The sequence below is a fragment of the Taurulus bubalis genome (genome assembly GCF_910589615.1).
Source record: "Taurulus bubalis genome assembly, chromosome: 2".
Classification (NCBI taxonomy): Eukaryota; Metazoa; Chordata; class Actinopteri; order Perciformes; family Cottidae; genus Taurulus; species Taurulus bubalis.
The window spans coordinates 40,700,903-40,715,101 of record NC_136590.1 but is presented as its reverse complement, the minus strand read 5'-3'; the positions used below and the strand labels follow the sequence as shown (position 1 = coordinate 40,715,101).

The following is a 14,199-nucleotide window of genomic DNA, read 5'->3' as shown; positions in this document are numbered from 1 at the left end:
TGGCTTCACTGAGAGTAACGTTTGTATATTTAATGTCTAAAGTGCAAGATGTGTTTTATTGCTTACTCAGATATTTGCTAAGCTGATTGCTATTCTCATGTCTAATATCAGCATCGTGTCAATATTTGCGAAGCATATTTTGCTACAACAAAATAATTATAATATCTTTTGAGAATTTGAACAAGAGAGTTTCAAATAATTTCCAATCTGTGAAGTGTTTAAATGAATTCCATCGGTGCATAATTTGATGTTGTTATGTTATCCAGGTAAGAAGATGCTGGATCTCCAAGAACCTGGATCTCCATTCAGATCAGCCCTCCATCTGATCTGAACTCTGTTTACTTTCACCAGTTGTCCCTCTGGTCCTCACACACTGACTTGGAAGTTACTTGGAAGTGTGGACAAATACCCTCAATGACTCGAGGTGATCACCAAACCAAGCTTCTTAAAAGGGCAATTTTCTCTGGTTTAAAGTCATTTTTCATATCCATGTAAATGTTGCGTTTGTTTTGCTGTTCATGGGCAAACTAAACTGAATCCTTGTGTTGTCGGTTCTTGCTCCCAAAACGTAGCTTCTTCCGGACCGAGAGCGAGGTGTACTCACCCTGGAGAGGGTTACTTTTACAATCTGAGCGGACGGCCCTCGTGTTTGCCGATACGCCTGACATCCTATACAAGCCCTCTGGAGCTGAGAACATTCCCTCTGCTTACTCTGTTGGCACCACGTTTGTGTGGTTTTTTTATGTGTGTTTGTGTGTGTGTGTGTGTGTGTGTGTGTGCATGTACGACTCTAAAGGAGCTTTTTGGCCTTTGAGAGCTGCTTTGTGAGCGCTGCACCAAGGTGAAAACCTCATAATTGCCCATCTGCTATTATATTCACTATCATCTTTTATGGGTTATTATGAGGTAGCATGTTTGTGCATGTGTGTGTGTGTGCTTCTGTGTGGGGGAGACAGAGACAAAAGGCAGGATGGGATGTGTGGGAGAGGATTTGTTTGAGTAATACATATTGCTCACAAAAGCAAAACCAATTTCATCTGTCAGGGGAAATTCATCATATTATATTTGGTAGCTTACAAAAGCCATTTACATTCACAAGTGCTGTGCAATGTGCATGTGTGTATATATGTGAGGGAATAATTATGAGTATGATGTTGCTCAGTTGAGGATTACACTGATGAGTTCCTTTCCTATAGTGTGTCTTCCGTCTAATCGTCTTCTGCTTGTGTGGAGCAACTTAATTAGATCAATAGATTATAAATGTGCTTTCAGTCAGATGCAGCCTGATGGAAGATATGGAGTTTGTCTAAAGGACAAATAAACATTAGCTCTGTTTTTCACAAGTTTTGCACTCAAGTCCCCTCCTCATTAGTCTGTGACCTTTGACTTTGACTCCCACAGTGCACATTGGCCCCTTCCTGTATATATAGAGGGTAGGCAATCAAACAAATTAGCTACTGCCCTCTTCTGCTCCTCATTTCTATGCACGCCCCCTGTTCCTTATCGTCCACATTTTTTAAACAAGGAAGGTAGCTGGAACACGTTGGGCAAAAACAAACGGAAGCGCTGCTGTGTTTTTTTCCGTTAAAGCAGGATACTGCTCCACAGAAGCCGTTTCATGTCTCGGTATTTGTTTTTCCTCTGCATGCCACGCCGGTGATTAATTGGCTTTGAGATTGTTTTATTGGAATGTCATTGTGACTGCTGTGGGACAAAGTGCCCCGCTCTTTGTGTTTTTTTAATTCTTTTTAATACTCCACAAAGACAAGAAGAAATGCACGTCCTGTTTCCTGAAACCCAGCGAGTTGTCACATCCAGGAATCTTCTCCACCGCGACATGCTGAGAGGACGTTTAACGTCTTCCTTTAAAATGTCGGCTCATAATTTGTTAGAGGGTTTTATAAGCTGACCCTGAAGTCAGCGGCTCCTGGGGAGTCCTGTTAGACCTTTCATTGGTCCTCTCCATTGCGGCTGGTATGCGTTATTGAGCTGTTGGCTTCTAAACGTTTTGTCTCAAGTACCCGTTGTAGTCCCAGTAAAAAAAAAACGTGATTTATGCTCCTGATTTAACACCTGTGTTTGCTCCTAAGTACGCTGTAAGTATGCTACCGCAAAGAATTGTCCAGTCAGGAATTTTTGCTTTGTCGAAGCGAAACCCTGTCAAGGCGGGACATCTCAGCAAATTTCTCCAGATACATTTCTCTGGAGATCTGAAATCAGCCTTTAATTAAAAGGGGTCCCAGCTCCATGCTTTTGGAGCACCTTTGGGGAATTTTGCGAGACAGTGCGTAGGAACAGGTGTGTCTTTGTGCTCGGGCGAATCGCCCCACACAGAGGCCTGGGGCCTTCTCTCTGGGACACATTGTTCATTTCTTCCAGGAGATTTTTGCTTTGTCTAAACAACATCTTCTCCTCAAATAGTCATCAGGTCATCATTTTCATTCCATGCATTTTTCATTGTTCTCTTTTGTTTAAAAAAAATAAGTTGTTGATGCTGTTGCAGATGCAATAGCAAGCTGGCGGTTATTGTTCTGTGGCTGCTCTTTTCTTTGTTTGTTGTGACGTAGCGACACATTTGGCTGACCAATCACAATCCACAGTGCAACCAGCGCCTCTGATTGCACATAGAACATGCATTTAGCAGTGTGTAGGGCCAACATGTACCTCTCCTGAGTGTTTTATGTAAAAGACACAATCCTCAGGTACTGAAGCTGACATTGATCCTGCCTCACCAGAGACGACCTAGCTAGCACCAGCCTCTAATAGAAATCCACTTTCCTTGCTGCAGCCATCGGATCAGAACTGAACCGCCACGACACACGGCATTTCAGCTTGAAAACGTTTTTTTGGTTGAAGATGTTTAATGCGTTTTGATGTTCAAATTTCTTTTGAGAAAGCGCTGTGCAGGAGGCTGGAGGCTCAACTGAAGCTGATGTGGATGTATGTGTGAGCTTCAGGCCTCTCTGCCCTGTCACATCACTACAATGTCAAGGTCCGGACCGCCTGTTCAGCCATGTGTCTGCCCCCGGTGCTTCTGCCACCAACGACCCCTCTGACCCCAGATCCAAGACAGGCTCTTCATCTGTCTCTGTGTGCATGTTTGTGTGCAGTGTTGGAGGATGCACGCCCTTACCCTCAGTGCCCAGTGCCAGTCTCCTGCAGCCACCTTGGCGCTGGAGCCCAGGATGTAACCCAACCCGCTGCGGAGAGACAGAAAGACACAAACCGTCATATACATCACTCTGAACCTGCTTCACTGAGGTCTAGCGGCGACTGCACGTTATATATTGAGTATATGAGTCAGTGTCCTGAAGCTTACGCCTACACTACACACATCCTGTTTGTCTGCCACGTTGAGTGTTTGGGTTCTTGACATGGAGAGCTTTTGACAGTGTAACTGATCAAAGCACCGGTAGCAGCTTGGCTAGTTGGTCTATTTGTGGCTGTGCGATTTGTGCACGAAATGCAGGTGCAAAGTTATCGCCCACGACCCGGCACAAACATGGTTGGCTGAAGGCTGAAGGCTGTGTGTGGCACAGTGAAATTGAATTTCACCGCATTTTACTTAGTTAAAGAGTGTTTTGAGAGTCCAAACGGGAAATAACGGGGACATGCTTTGAGGGAAATGTTGCTAGATAAAATCAGATCAGATAAAGGGGCCCTCGTGCTGCGATAAGCCTTTGCTGCTAGATAGCATCAGCATTTAAAGGACAGAGAGAGTAAACCAAGGCAGGGACCCATAGCTAAGCATGTGAGCATTAACTTCGACACAGTTATGCCGTCGTAAAATACAGAGCTGATTGTTCTTTTGATATTTGTTTGTGTTCAATCATCTAAGCAATAATCAGATTACAACCTGAATGATAACAACCTGAATATTTTCAGAGGGTTGAACCGTTGATCATAATGAATAATGAAAATAATCATTATAAGACTAAGATGAGGCATCATAGACTGGTTTGACAGTGGTGTGAATTATATTCAAGGGCTTTCATGACTGATTTTGAGGGACTGTCTATCATCATCATCATCGTCATCAACATCAAAACACTAAACGGGGGAAACTCTTTGGAAAGGGATTGTGGTAAGATGGCCCAATACCTCCGTCTCATCTCATTCCTACAGTTTTTAAGCTTCTTCACTAGATTTAGTCAACAAAAGTAAATCAGACTTCCTAATTTCCAGAGAACCTGTTAGTCTGCATGTACAGAGCCTTTGGTGAAGAGGTGCTGTTCTCATTAGCATAGCAGGTCGGAGCAATAGATTGATGATCAAATGTAGCCAGCGACTTTACAGTGGGCTCTTATCAACCATTGGCTGATGTTTAACTGGTTTTACACACCAAAAATAACAGCGCCGTATAAACCGGCTCAGACGGCATGTGATATTTCCAGTGAGTGACTAACAGCGAATGTTATCAGTGTTTGGAAAGTTCAACACCAACAATAAAAGTCCAGCACGAAAAATATGCTCACATCAAACGCCGGCGTCGCCGCACAGAAAGAAACCTGTCTCCGCAGCCAAGTTTAAATTATGGGGTGGGGGGGAATCCATTTCCTGTGAATCCGGTCTAATTCCTGAGATCATTTCCTGGAGACGGTCATAACAACCTCAGTAAAGACAAACAAGTGGGAGACTGGATAGGATGTTTGACTGCACTTTACTGAGGCCCACTCTTTCACCTTCTATTGTCCGTGTTGCCGGGCAGTTTACTGTGACCCAAACATTTTGGCAGCTCATAACACGACCATTGAGGCCAGTTTAGACTCACCCTTGCTCTCTCATTTGTCCAACTGTCTCCAATCTGCAGTTGTAGCCTGAGTGGCATGTTATCCATACATTGAATGTAATTATAATGTTGACAGTGTACAGAGACTGCAGACCCTTTACAGTTCAGCATTTCCTTGTGTGCGACAGCTCGGCACATGCTGCAGAGCACTGTATATATATATATATATATATATATATATATATATATATATATATATATATATATATATTTATATATATATATATATATATATATATATATATATATATATATATATATATATAAAACGATAAACCTCAAGTGGCTCCGTATCCAGCGCCACGTTCAGCTTTTATTACTTGGCTTTGTTTGTTTTGTCCCTGTGGTCCTTTTTCTGATTGAATGAACTGAAAATGCTGGAGATTTCAGCTTCATATTAGCTCCTACTCTCACACCCCTACGCCACATCCCCAAAAAAACAGCCTCCCTCCTTCCTTTAAGCTTCACACACAGCCGATTGTAAGTCCTCCCTTTCTTTCTGAGCTCCTTGTGTGGCTGCCTCTGGGAAAAAAGAGAGGCCTCCATGAGAGGATCATTTCAATTATCGATGCTAATTTTGGGTTTAACCTGCAGCAAACCAGCTGAATTGGATGAAATCAGCAAACTATAGTTTCTTAAATGTCATTCTCCTGAAGTAGAACACATATCTTGTTGATACCCGGTGTTTGCCTCAGGAATACAGGGCCGTCTGTCTCTTACCTTCCCAGGGGGATGGCCAGGTAGAAGACGGAGAGCATCATGGTGCGGCTGTTACTAGTGAACAGGTCTCCTATGATGGTGGGAGAGATGGAGGAGTAGCTGGACTCTCCGATTCCCACAAGTCCCCTGGAGAGTACAAACAGCCAGTAATACTGGAGAGAGAGAGAGAGAGACAGAGAGAGAGAGAGACAGAGAGAGAGAGAGAGAGAGAGAGAGAGAGAGAGAGAGAGAGAGAGAGAGAGAAATAGGAGTTTTGTTATCAAGCTCTGTGTCAGAGCGCAGTGTCAACCCAACAGGCCATTTATCTTGAGCATAAGTCTTTTTTCTTCGGGCACAAAACAATCTATCTTTACTTCTAGCCCTAAGATACTGACAGTAACTATCTCTTTTATCATTATAATCAGGCTTCCAATGCACATCCAGTACAATTAGCAGCTCTCAGCCCATAAAGTTGCATCAGATTCAGTCTGAATTCACCCCTTATGTGTTCAAACGCAGATGTCTGGAACATGTATCTAGCAGGGAGACAGAGGTAGACGCTGGATGGGCAGAGAATTAACACACATGGACACATGGGTCATCAACATGATTTAAATATTGAGATTTTGTTACGCCCGGTGCATAAGGTCGAACAAGGTCATTTTGATCAACCAAATATATTCTTTGACTTGACGAGATTGTGGAACGGCATCGCGTCAGCGTTTTAATGTGCTTAATCCAACGCAGCTTCATTAAATTACCACGGCATATTATCTTCCATGAGACGTAATAAACTGAGGAATGAAAAGATGAATACTTAAAAAGGCTTTAATAGGAGACCTGTGTAGGCAGCTGGATTGTTAACTGTTTCCATGGCAACTGCTACTCACTGGATGTACTGCCTGCTCGTAAAGCACACGCACACACACACACACACACACACACACACACACACACACACACACACACACACACACACACACACACACACACACTGGAGTGATGCAAACTGCAAATATTGGCCACTAATTTGCGTACTGTCCATTAGCACCATAGTAAAATGAGCCGTATGCACAACTAGTGCAATTTGTTAATGTTGCAGTGAAGTTACATTGTTTCATTGCTGAAATATACGCCTAGTATTTGAGTATGCACGTTGTGGGCTCTAATAATGAGAGAGTGGGATGTGTGTGTGCACTTTGTTGGGTTTGTGAGCGGTGAAAAAGGATTAATGACTGCAGGTAGCAGAGGCTGAGCTCAGCCGACACTACTATTCATGCCGGTGGATTTGACATCGTGGCACGAGGTTATGCACACAGCCATCAAACACGCTCCGGAGACTACATCCCCCCCCACACACACACACACACCTCACTGAAAGATGACACTTAAAGCGGTGTGTGAAATACGGCGGGACCGTGACCCCTTTGATCGACACGTGAGACCCTGAAAGGCTCAAGTTATTGTGACCTGCTGTGCATGAGGTGAGAAGTTGTACCGGGACACAGAAGTGTGTGTGTGTCGGGTTAAAGAGAGAGGGAGATGGGTGATGTGCGTGCATAGTATGTATAGCCTATCTGATCGCCTTCCTTGCATCCATGAGATCCCGTTGTATTGACTGTGTAAGGAGCACGAGGACCCCCGATGTTGCCTAACACTGTTCTTTTTTCTCCAGTTTGTTTTACATGAGAGCTGCCGTGTTTAGGATTGATCCCAGCCGAGCTCTCACTGCTGTGCATCTGTGGGCTTGTCACATTGTATGGAAGGATTTAAAACCGGTCGACTTTCTTCTTTTAATGTCCCATCATTTAGTGGGATCATGGAGGGTAGTCCTTTTTAGTGTGTGAATCAAAAAAAGCTTGAAGCAGTAACCAACCACAAATAGCAACAACGCCACAAACATGAGTGAACTAGGATGATATAAAGGAGGTTTAGGAAAAACACTTTTTAAGCTGTTTTGTACTTGTATTCAAACAAGACCAATAGTACCGTCTCACAGAGCCTCGCATGGATGTACACAATGCTAATGTGTCGATGTTTAGGAGGTAATATTTACCACGTTCACCTCATTTAAGCGTAAAAGCATGCTGACATTTAGAACACATATAGGCAAATCTCAACTACGATTTTCATAAATCTTTCGATAAATAACTATGCCCAGGTAATGGCACATTTGATGATGCTAATCTTATAGATATCATCACTCCAGTGACTTCAAGAAGATACTTTGTAATAAAATGTCAACATATGTCATCCATTTATCACCTTAGTATTCAAATAAAAACATTATTACAGCTATAAAGATGACAATCATGAAAAGACATATAAACTGTCCTGAGAATGATTATCCACCCATGTGTTACAACAGGGGTTCAGCAATCATTAACGTTGTCTCACTCTTTTTATTCACGAGATCAAAGTGTACCGAGTCATGCATTCCATTGGATTACATTATAAATAGCTCCCCACTAGTGTATTCAATTTGAAATGCCCTTCAAGTGATCATTTTATGACGATTATCTGTTGTGCTCATGCAGAAAAAAAGTGTACAATTTCACTTTATAGCAGTGGCAGAGTTCTGTTACATAAGATCTGAGCTCTGTATCTGCTGCAAATCCCTACAAAATGCCCCAGAGTGTGTTGAATGCGTAATGATAGGACTCAGTTGTAAGTGGTCATTAACATTTCATTACATGTCATGTCTTTCATCTCTCATGGCGACAGCGCCGTGGAGCTATTACATAAGAGCCATCTACTCTCATTTGTCTCATTTGATTGGCGTTCAGGAACAGGTCTTGAGGGCAAAGTTAAAGTTCGGGGCAAAGGACCGCAGGTGCCGAGGATCAGTCCGCATCTCCTCATCGGCGATCAACAGCCTTTGAGGCGTTCGTCAGAGGGGAAGAGGCCCCTTTTAATTTCATCGGCGCACCGAGCAGCCTGAATGTGTTTCCTGCTGAGGCAAATGGCCGCCGCCTCGCCTCCAAGCCGCCGCGTCTATCGGAGATTTAAGTCAAAAGACGCCCTCCTGAGACATCTCTGAGCTGTCATTCCCTTCCGCAGCCCTGGGCTGACGAGCCTCGGCAGTGAGCTGTCTTACTCACTGGAGAGACCACACTGCGGGACTCCATGACGGCGCTCTGCAGACGGGGCCGCACGCTGCATAAATTTAACTGGCGTAGCTTTATATGCCACATATCTGCCAGTGCAGCGGCTTCAGATTGTCAGTGTGTTGGATTTTTATTACGACTGTCCATCAAGACTGCATAATGGGGTCATATAATGGTACACACACACACACACACACACACAGCCTTTTACTGTTATGTGATGGCCACTCTCAGCGGGACACCCCTCACCTCCCCGCCTCCCAAGAATAATTTTATTGTTTAATGCATTCACCACGGCCCGGCACACAGGGGGCTTTTAGAGATATCACATCTCTAAATCCGCTTGTCAAGGAGCAGCGAAACTACCGTCTTATCTTCTAAAGCATTGTAATTGAGACAAGTCTGAGGCATGGGCCTTCATTAGTTGATTGGCTGGTAGCCAGTGTGTGAGTGAGTGAGTGAGAGAGAGAGAGAGAGAGAGGCTGGCAACAAAAGGCAAAGCGGGCGTCTGACTTAACAAGCGCGTCGTCTTTTTTCCGCTCTCCTGAACATGAAGCATATCCAGATCATAGCAGAATAATTAGCTCGTCAGTGGGACGGCGGACTAATAGAATAACACCGGATCTTCTCCGCGAGAAAGAAATGTGTGTGATGTCGTACCTCTTTGCCGATGAAGGAGCTCGACAGAGTAACAATGGACCAGAAGAAAATGCCGCAGCTCAGGATGACCTTTCGGTTGAAGCGGTCGCCCAGGTAACCAAAGATGGGAGCTGCCACCATGAAGCTGCAGATGAAGACTGCGGAGAGGGAAAGAGGAAGAGAACATGTTACTTTGGACATAGTGACAGAACACGACTGTTACTGATTCAGACTAGGTTCTGCATGGATTTGGCTATTCCCAGTATATGTTTACAACTCAAATTCCAGCTGAACTGAGACAAGTGTGTCAGCTTCCAGGTCCACTTATTCAGCCAAGAACCTGTCCAGATTGACTGTGTGATAGCAGTCAGCCAGAGACACAGGCAAGGACTGCCAGAGGACACCTCCATTAATCTCCAACCAATTAGGATTCAGATGTACTTCATCAAAACACATAAATGCAGATGATACAGCACTGGGAGATGTCAATGACAAAAGTGATGTTGAATTTGTGAAACGAGAGGGGAGGAGATGTACAAACGTAACGACGGATACCGTTTGGAAAGTGGCCAAATACAGTAGCTCCTAAAAGAGAGATAGGCTCATATGTTGCCAGTTTCTTGGGATCAGACAAATCAACAAATAAAAGTGTCGGAGGCAAAAACAACATGTCAGCCTTTAATGTTTCACTGCCTGAATTACATGCATACTGGCCAGATTAATAGCAATATATCACACGCCAGCGCCAGAGGACCGTGGTGGCCATAAATAATTCCGCCATCTTAATTTCACAACCAGACTTCTGTGCCAGTGAAAGGAGCACGAGTGCTTTAAAGTGTGCTCCCCCTTATTTCCCCACTGCTGACTGGACAAGTCTTTCTCAGGCCTTTTAGTCAATATTTATGAGGAGGACCATCCTAAAAGGACCTGCATTTTTAATGCTCACAAAGCGAGTTTGTGCGTCTTTGCGGAGGGGGAAAGGGCAGCGATGTTACTCGTGACAGCGGAGAGGGGAGCTAGGGAGGCCGGCTGGAGTGTTTTGACACATCATCAGCATAAACATACAGAAGAGGGAGGAGAGGAGGAGATGAGAGGGGAAAGCGAGACGGGGGTTATATAAGACACAGACATCACAGTCCCACAGCTGCTGAGGCCAACCAACAGGATAAGAGACAATAATCAGATTAGACCTTAACAGGGTATGATTATTATTTTTTTTAAGTAAAAATACTTTTTTGCATAAAAGGTTAGCCCAAAAAATTGAAGTCGGTCATGTACTGTACCCCATTTAACAATAACAGATAAGTTCATGTTTCATTTGATAGATCGGTGGACTACATTGTCTCAGCTCCAATTAAATTTAGGACTATGGGCATTGAATATCATTACCCATGCTTTTTTCTTCTTCTTGTTGTTCTCTTTATCTTTGTGTTTTCCACTCTTCTCTTTTCTCTTTTATTAAAACTGTAATGTTTTGCTATCTTTCCATTTAAATTAGAAGAAAAAAAGAAGATAAAACCTTTGAGCAGCAGGAAACATGCACATAAAACCAAATCTAACATATGGTTCAGGGATAATTTCAGATTAAGAGCCCTTCTGTGTGTGTACTCGTTTCTACAGAGCTGCAAACAATAGACATTCTGTGCTGTAATTACATTGCTTCAGGGAATATAGTGCCAGTGATTGTGTTATTCAATACATTGTGAAACATGGAGTCAAGCCCACTGGCTCATTTTCTAAACTAACAAATATACCACAAACGCAAAAGTGATTATTTCGCCATCAAAAAACACTGAACCTTGCAGTATTAGTAGTATATGCTTTATAACACATTCATCTCTGTGGGAAATTATTATGTCTTAATATTAATATTGAAAGTATATATAACAATAGATACAATGTACATATTATCAGTGATGACATATTAGTAATATGTATACATGAACACACCCATAATGGTAAAATACACATATTCTGCATGACCTCACTATCATTTTGAAAGAAAAAAATTATCTCATTTCAGAAAAGGAAATCTAATCTAAAATCTAATTTAAATCTAATTTAAATGATTATTAATTTATTGAATCAATTACAGTTTTTGGGCTTTCACAGCTGCTGGGATTGCGTTATCTGCTCATCATAATGAGTCTCTCCCAGCTCAGTGTGTATGTTTTCCCTCTCTGTCTCTCTCCTTTTTGTTTCTCTCTTTCTGCAGCTTTCATCATGATCATTTATGTGGCTAAGTGCTGCAGGTCTGTTGTGTAATGCTAAATGACACTGATGACTGCTCAGTGCGGGTCGGGCTCTCTAAAGAGCTTTACCAGCTCGCCCTGCAGCCAAAGCACTAGTGGGGAAACCACAAAAAAAAAAAAAACACACACACACGGATCAGGGTGTTCTGCGGTGCAAACTGGAGATAAGATGAGGGAGAGGTCCGCAATCAGCCACCAGCAGCTGGTTCCACGTGGGTTTTTAAAAGCCATGCAGGGCCCCGGAGATCACTACTCTCACTGTTTAGCAGCTTGTCAAATGCATATCCTCACAATCATTAAGTGGCCTATTTTAAGTCATTAGCATGACCCTGCATCACTATCTCTCTTGTGTGTCTTGTTCATGTAATTCTGTGATTTTTTTGATAGGCTTCGCCCTTTTCTTGAGGCTCATTATCACCTCTTAGGGGTGTCAGCACATGGGAATGAAGTCAGGTCTTGGCTGTGCGCTCACACTACTTCGGTGTTCACCTCGCTGCTTATTAACCCTACTACTCTCTCAGGGCAAGGGAAGGGAGGCCTTGTGTCTATACTACTTTAATACCATGCATGTTTGGTGTGAGCTACGCTTCAGTAGGCAAAGCAAAGGCTGAGGAGAAAGAGATAACAACAACTACTTTAACTCTGGTGCAGAACTTAAAACCAAACAAATGTCTACAATCCCATTGTTAGTTTTAATTCAGTGAAAACATTGTCGATAGAGCGACCCAACAGGAGCAAATGTGTCATAAGCATTTTTTACTCAGGAAGCTGCTTTGAACTGACAGAATAATAAGATGATGAATTGCTGTCACAAATAAATGCTTTTCATTATTTGACAAAAGTCACAGAGGAATGTTGTCAGGTTGTTTATTTTGAGCGAATACGAGTACACCCTTCCACAGAATGGGCTCACGCTGCTGCAGTTTCTCTTTCATCGAGTTCGTTCTAATCGGAGTCGGCACCGACAACCTGCTGTGCTCGACAGATTCGGATCGAGAGAAGATGTCGAGTTCTGTTTGACCTAATTTGTAGATCTTCAAGGGAATAGAATATTTGAAATAGGCCTTTGTTTAGAATGACAATGGGACATATACACATCTGGCAGACTGTCAGGACATAGTGTACCTGCTTCTATTAATTTAAGACAAATCAAAAGGAACCTTTCATGGTGTTAATCCAATGTTACACTGTATATATTAGCAGATTGTTCACATGAAAGCGTAGGAATAATCTGCATGATATAAAAAACATTCTGTTACTGAGACCGGATGTCACATGTAACCTTTATGGAGACACATTGGCTCCCAGGAAATGCCCTGTCACTGTAAAGACTGTTATTACACGATACCAATGTTCTCTTGTCAGTCTTAAACCTCCAAAAGAAGAAATGTGTCACGCTTGAGTGCAGCTCATTTTGAGTTATCCGGCATGTTTCCTTTAAATTACGCTCGAAAAACTTGTTGACGAGGCCATGTCATGTCATTTCAGGGATGTGTATTTAAAACGTTTGAAAAGGGATCGTGTTTGTACTGAATGTTATGAATGCAGTGCGAACCTATGTATGATATGATTCATCAGGAAGAATGGACTGATTGACAAGAAAATAAACACGCTCAGTCTATTGTAGGGAGGACAAACACACCACGACTGACTAAGTCTTCACAGATGACAGGTCACACCCAGAACCATTGATTGGAAATGACTAATGATTCTCCACTGAAGAGGATGCGTCTCATTTTGTGGTATGGAACACCTTTAAATGAACAGCTCGACTGAATCGAAAGGTTTGACATACTTCATACAGTACAACGGCTCCTGAAATGTGAAACATGCATAAAATGGTGCCCGTCCTCACAAGTCGCATTCCTACGCTGACCACCATTGTCTCTTTGTTTATTCTTGTTTATGCAGAGTTATCTCTGCATCTCGGCTAATGGCCAAAGATGGCGATCTCTCATAAATGAAGTAGATAACAAATACGCAGCAGGAAAGCCCAAACAGTGAGCAGTTGATGTCTGGAGCAGACGTACTCTGTGGATGTTTACACTGAAGGCCAAAAGGGGAGCAAAAGTTTTCATAACCTCTGTTACAGAACAATGGTCGGAGTTTACTACTTGTTCAGTCTACGAGAGGCAGACGTTGCTTTTTATAATTGAGCACAAAAGGAAGTCAAACACCTCGGTTTGCTTCTACGGATTCACAGATTAGATGATAAGGAGAACATATCTATACACATTGTTCAGTGCTGCAGCTACATTTTCTTTTAAAATGATATGGCAGGATTCATTTTCATTTAGATGATTATTGTTTCCACTGTTAGCTTGTTATTAGCTTATAATGTGTTGTTAACACATTAACCGAGCGCTACAGTTTCAGTTTATGTCAAATATCCTCCACTATTAGCTAAACAAACGTGTGAATTTATTTTAAAACCATTGTTTATCTCGGACCTCCCTGCTCTTAGGCTGTGAGTAATTGTCTATTCCGCACAAGCAGAATAAGTTTAGAAAGCAAGTTGCGCGGTTAATTAATGGCAAGGACATTTGTGACTTCATTATTATGTATTACAATGCTGCACAAAGCTATGCGGTGAATATGGAGACAATTCCCTGTCCCTGACTGAGTGTTTGAACAATTAAGGTCATTTAGTAATGTCGCATCATCCGACTGCAGGGACCCTTTTGAGGCCAGACTAGGAGAAGTGGTTTTGTAT

At 42.7% G+C, this 14,199-nt stretch overlaps 1 protein-coding gene across 1 annotated transcript in view; it reads right to left on the bottom strand.

Annotated features, from left to right (window-relative positions):
- Positions 1-14,199, bottom strand: part of spns2 (SPNS lysolipid transporter 2, sphingosine-1-phosphate) — a 56,595-nt gene that overhangs the window by 16,214 nt on the left and 26,182 nt on the right. Inside the window, exons 3-5 of the mRNA XM_079214528.1 lie at positions 9,256-9,392; positions 5,510-5,661; positions 3,134-3,200 (exon numbers count right to left, since the gene is read on the bottom strand). Of these exons, the coding sequence (XP_079070654.1) occupies positions 3,134-3,200; positions 5,510-5,661; positions 9,256-9,392 (356 nt within the window). The remainder of the gene's footprint in view (positions 1-3,133; positions 3,201-5,509; positions 5,662-9,255; positions 9,393-14,199) is intronic.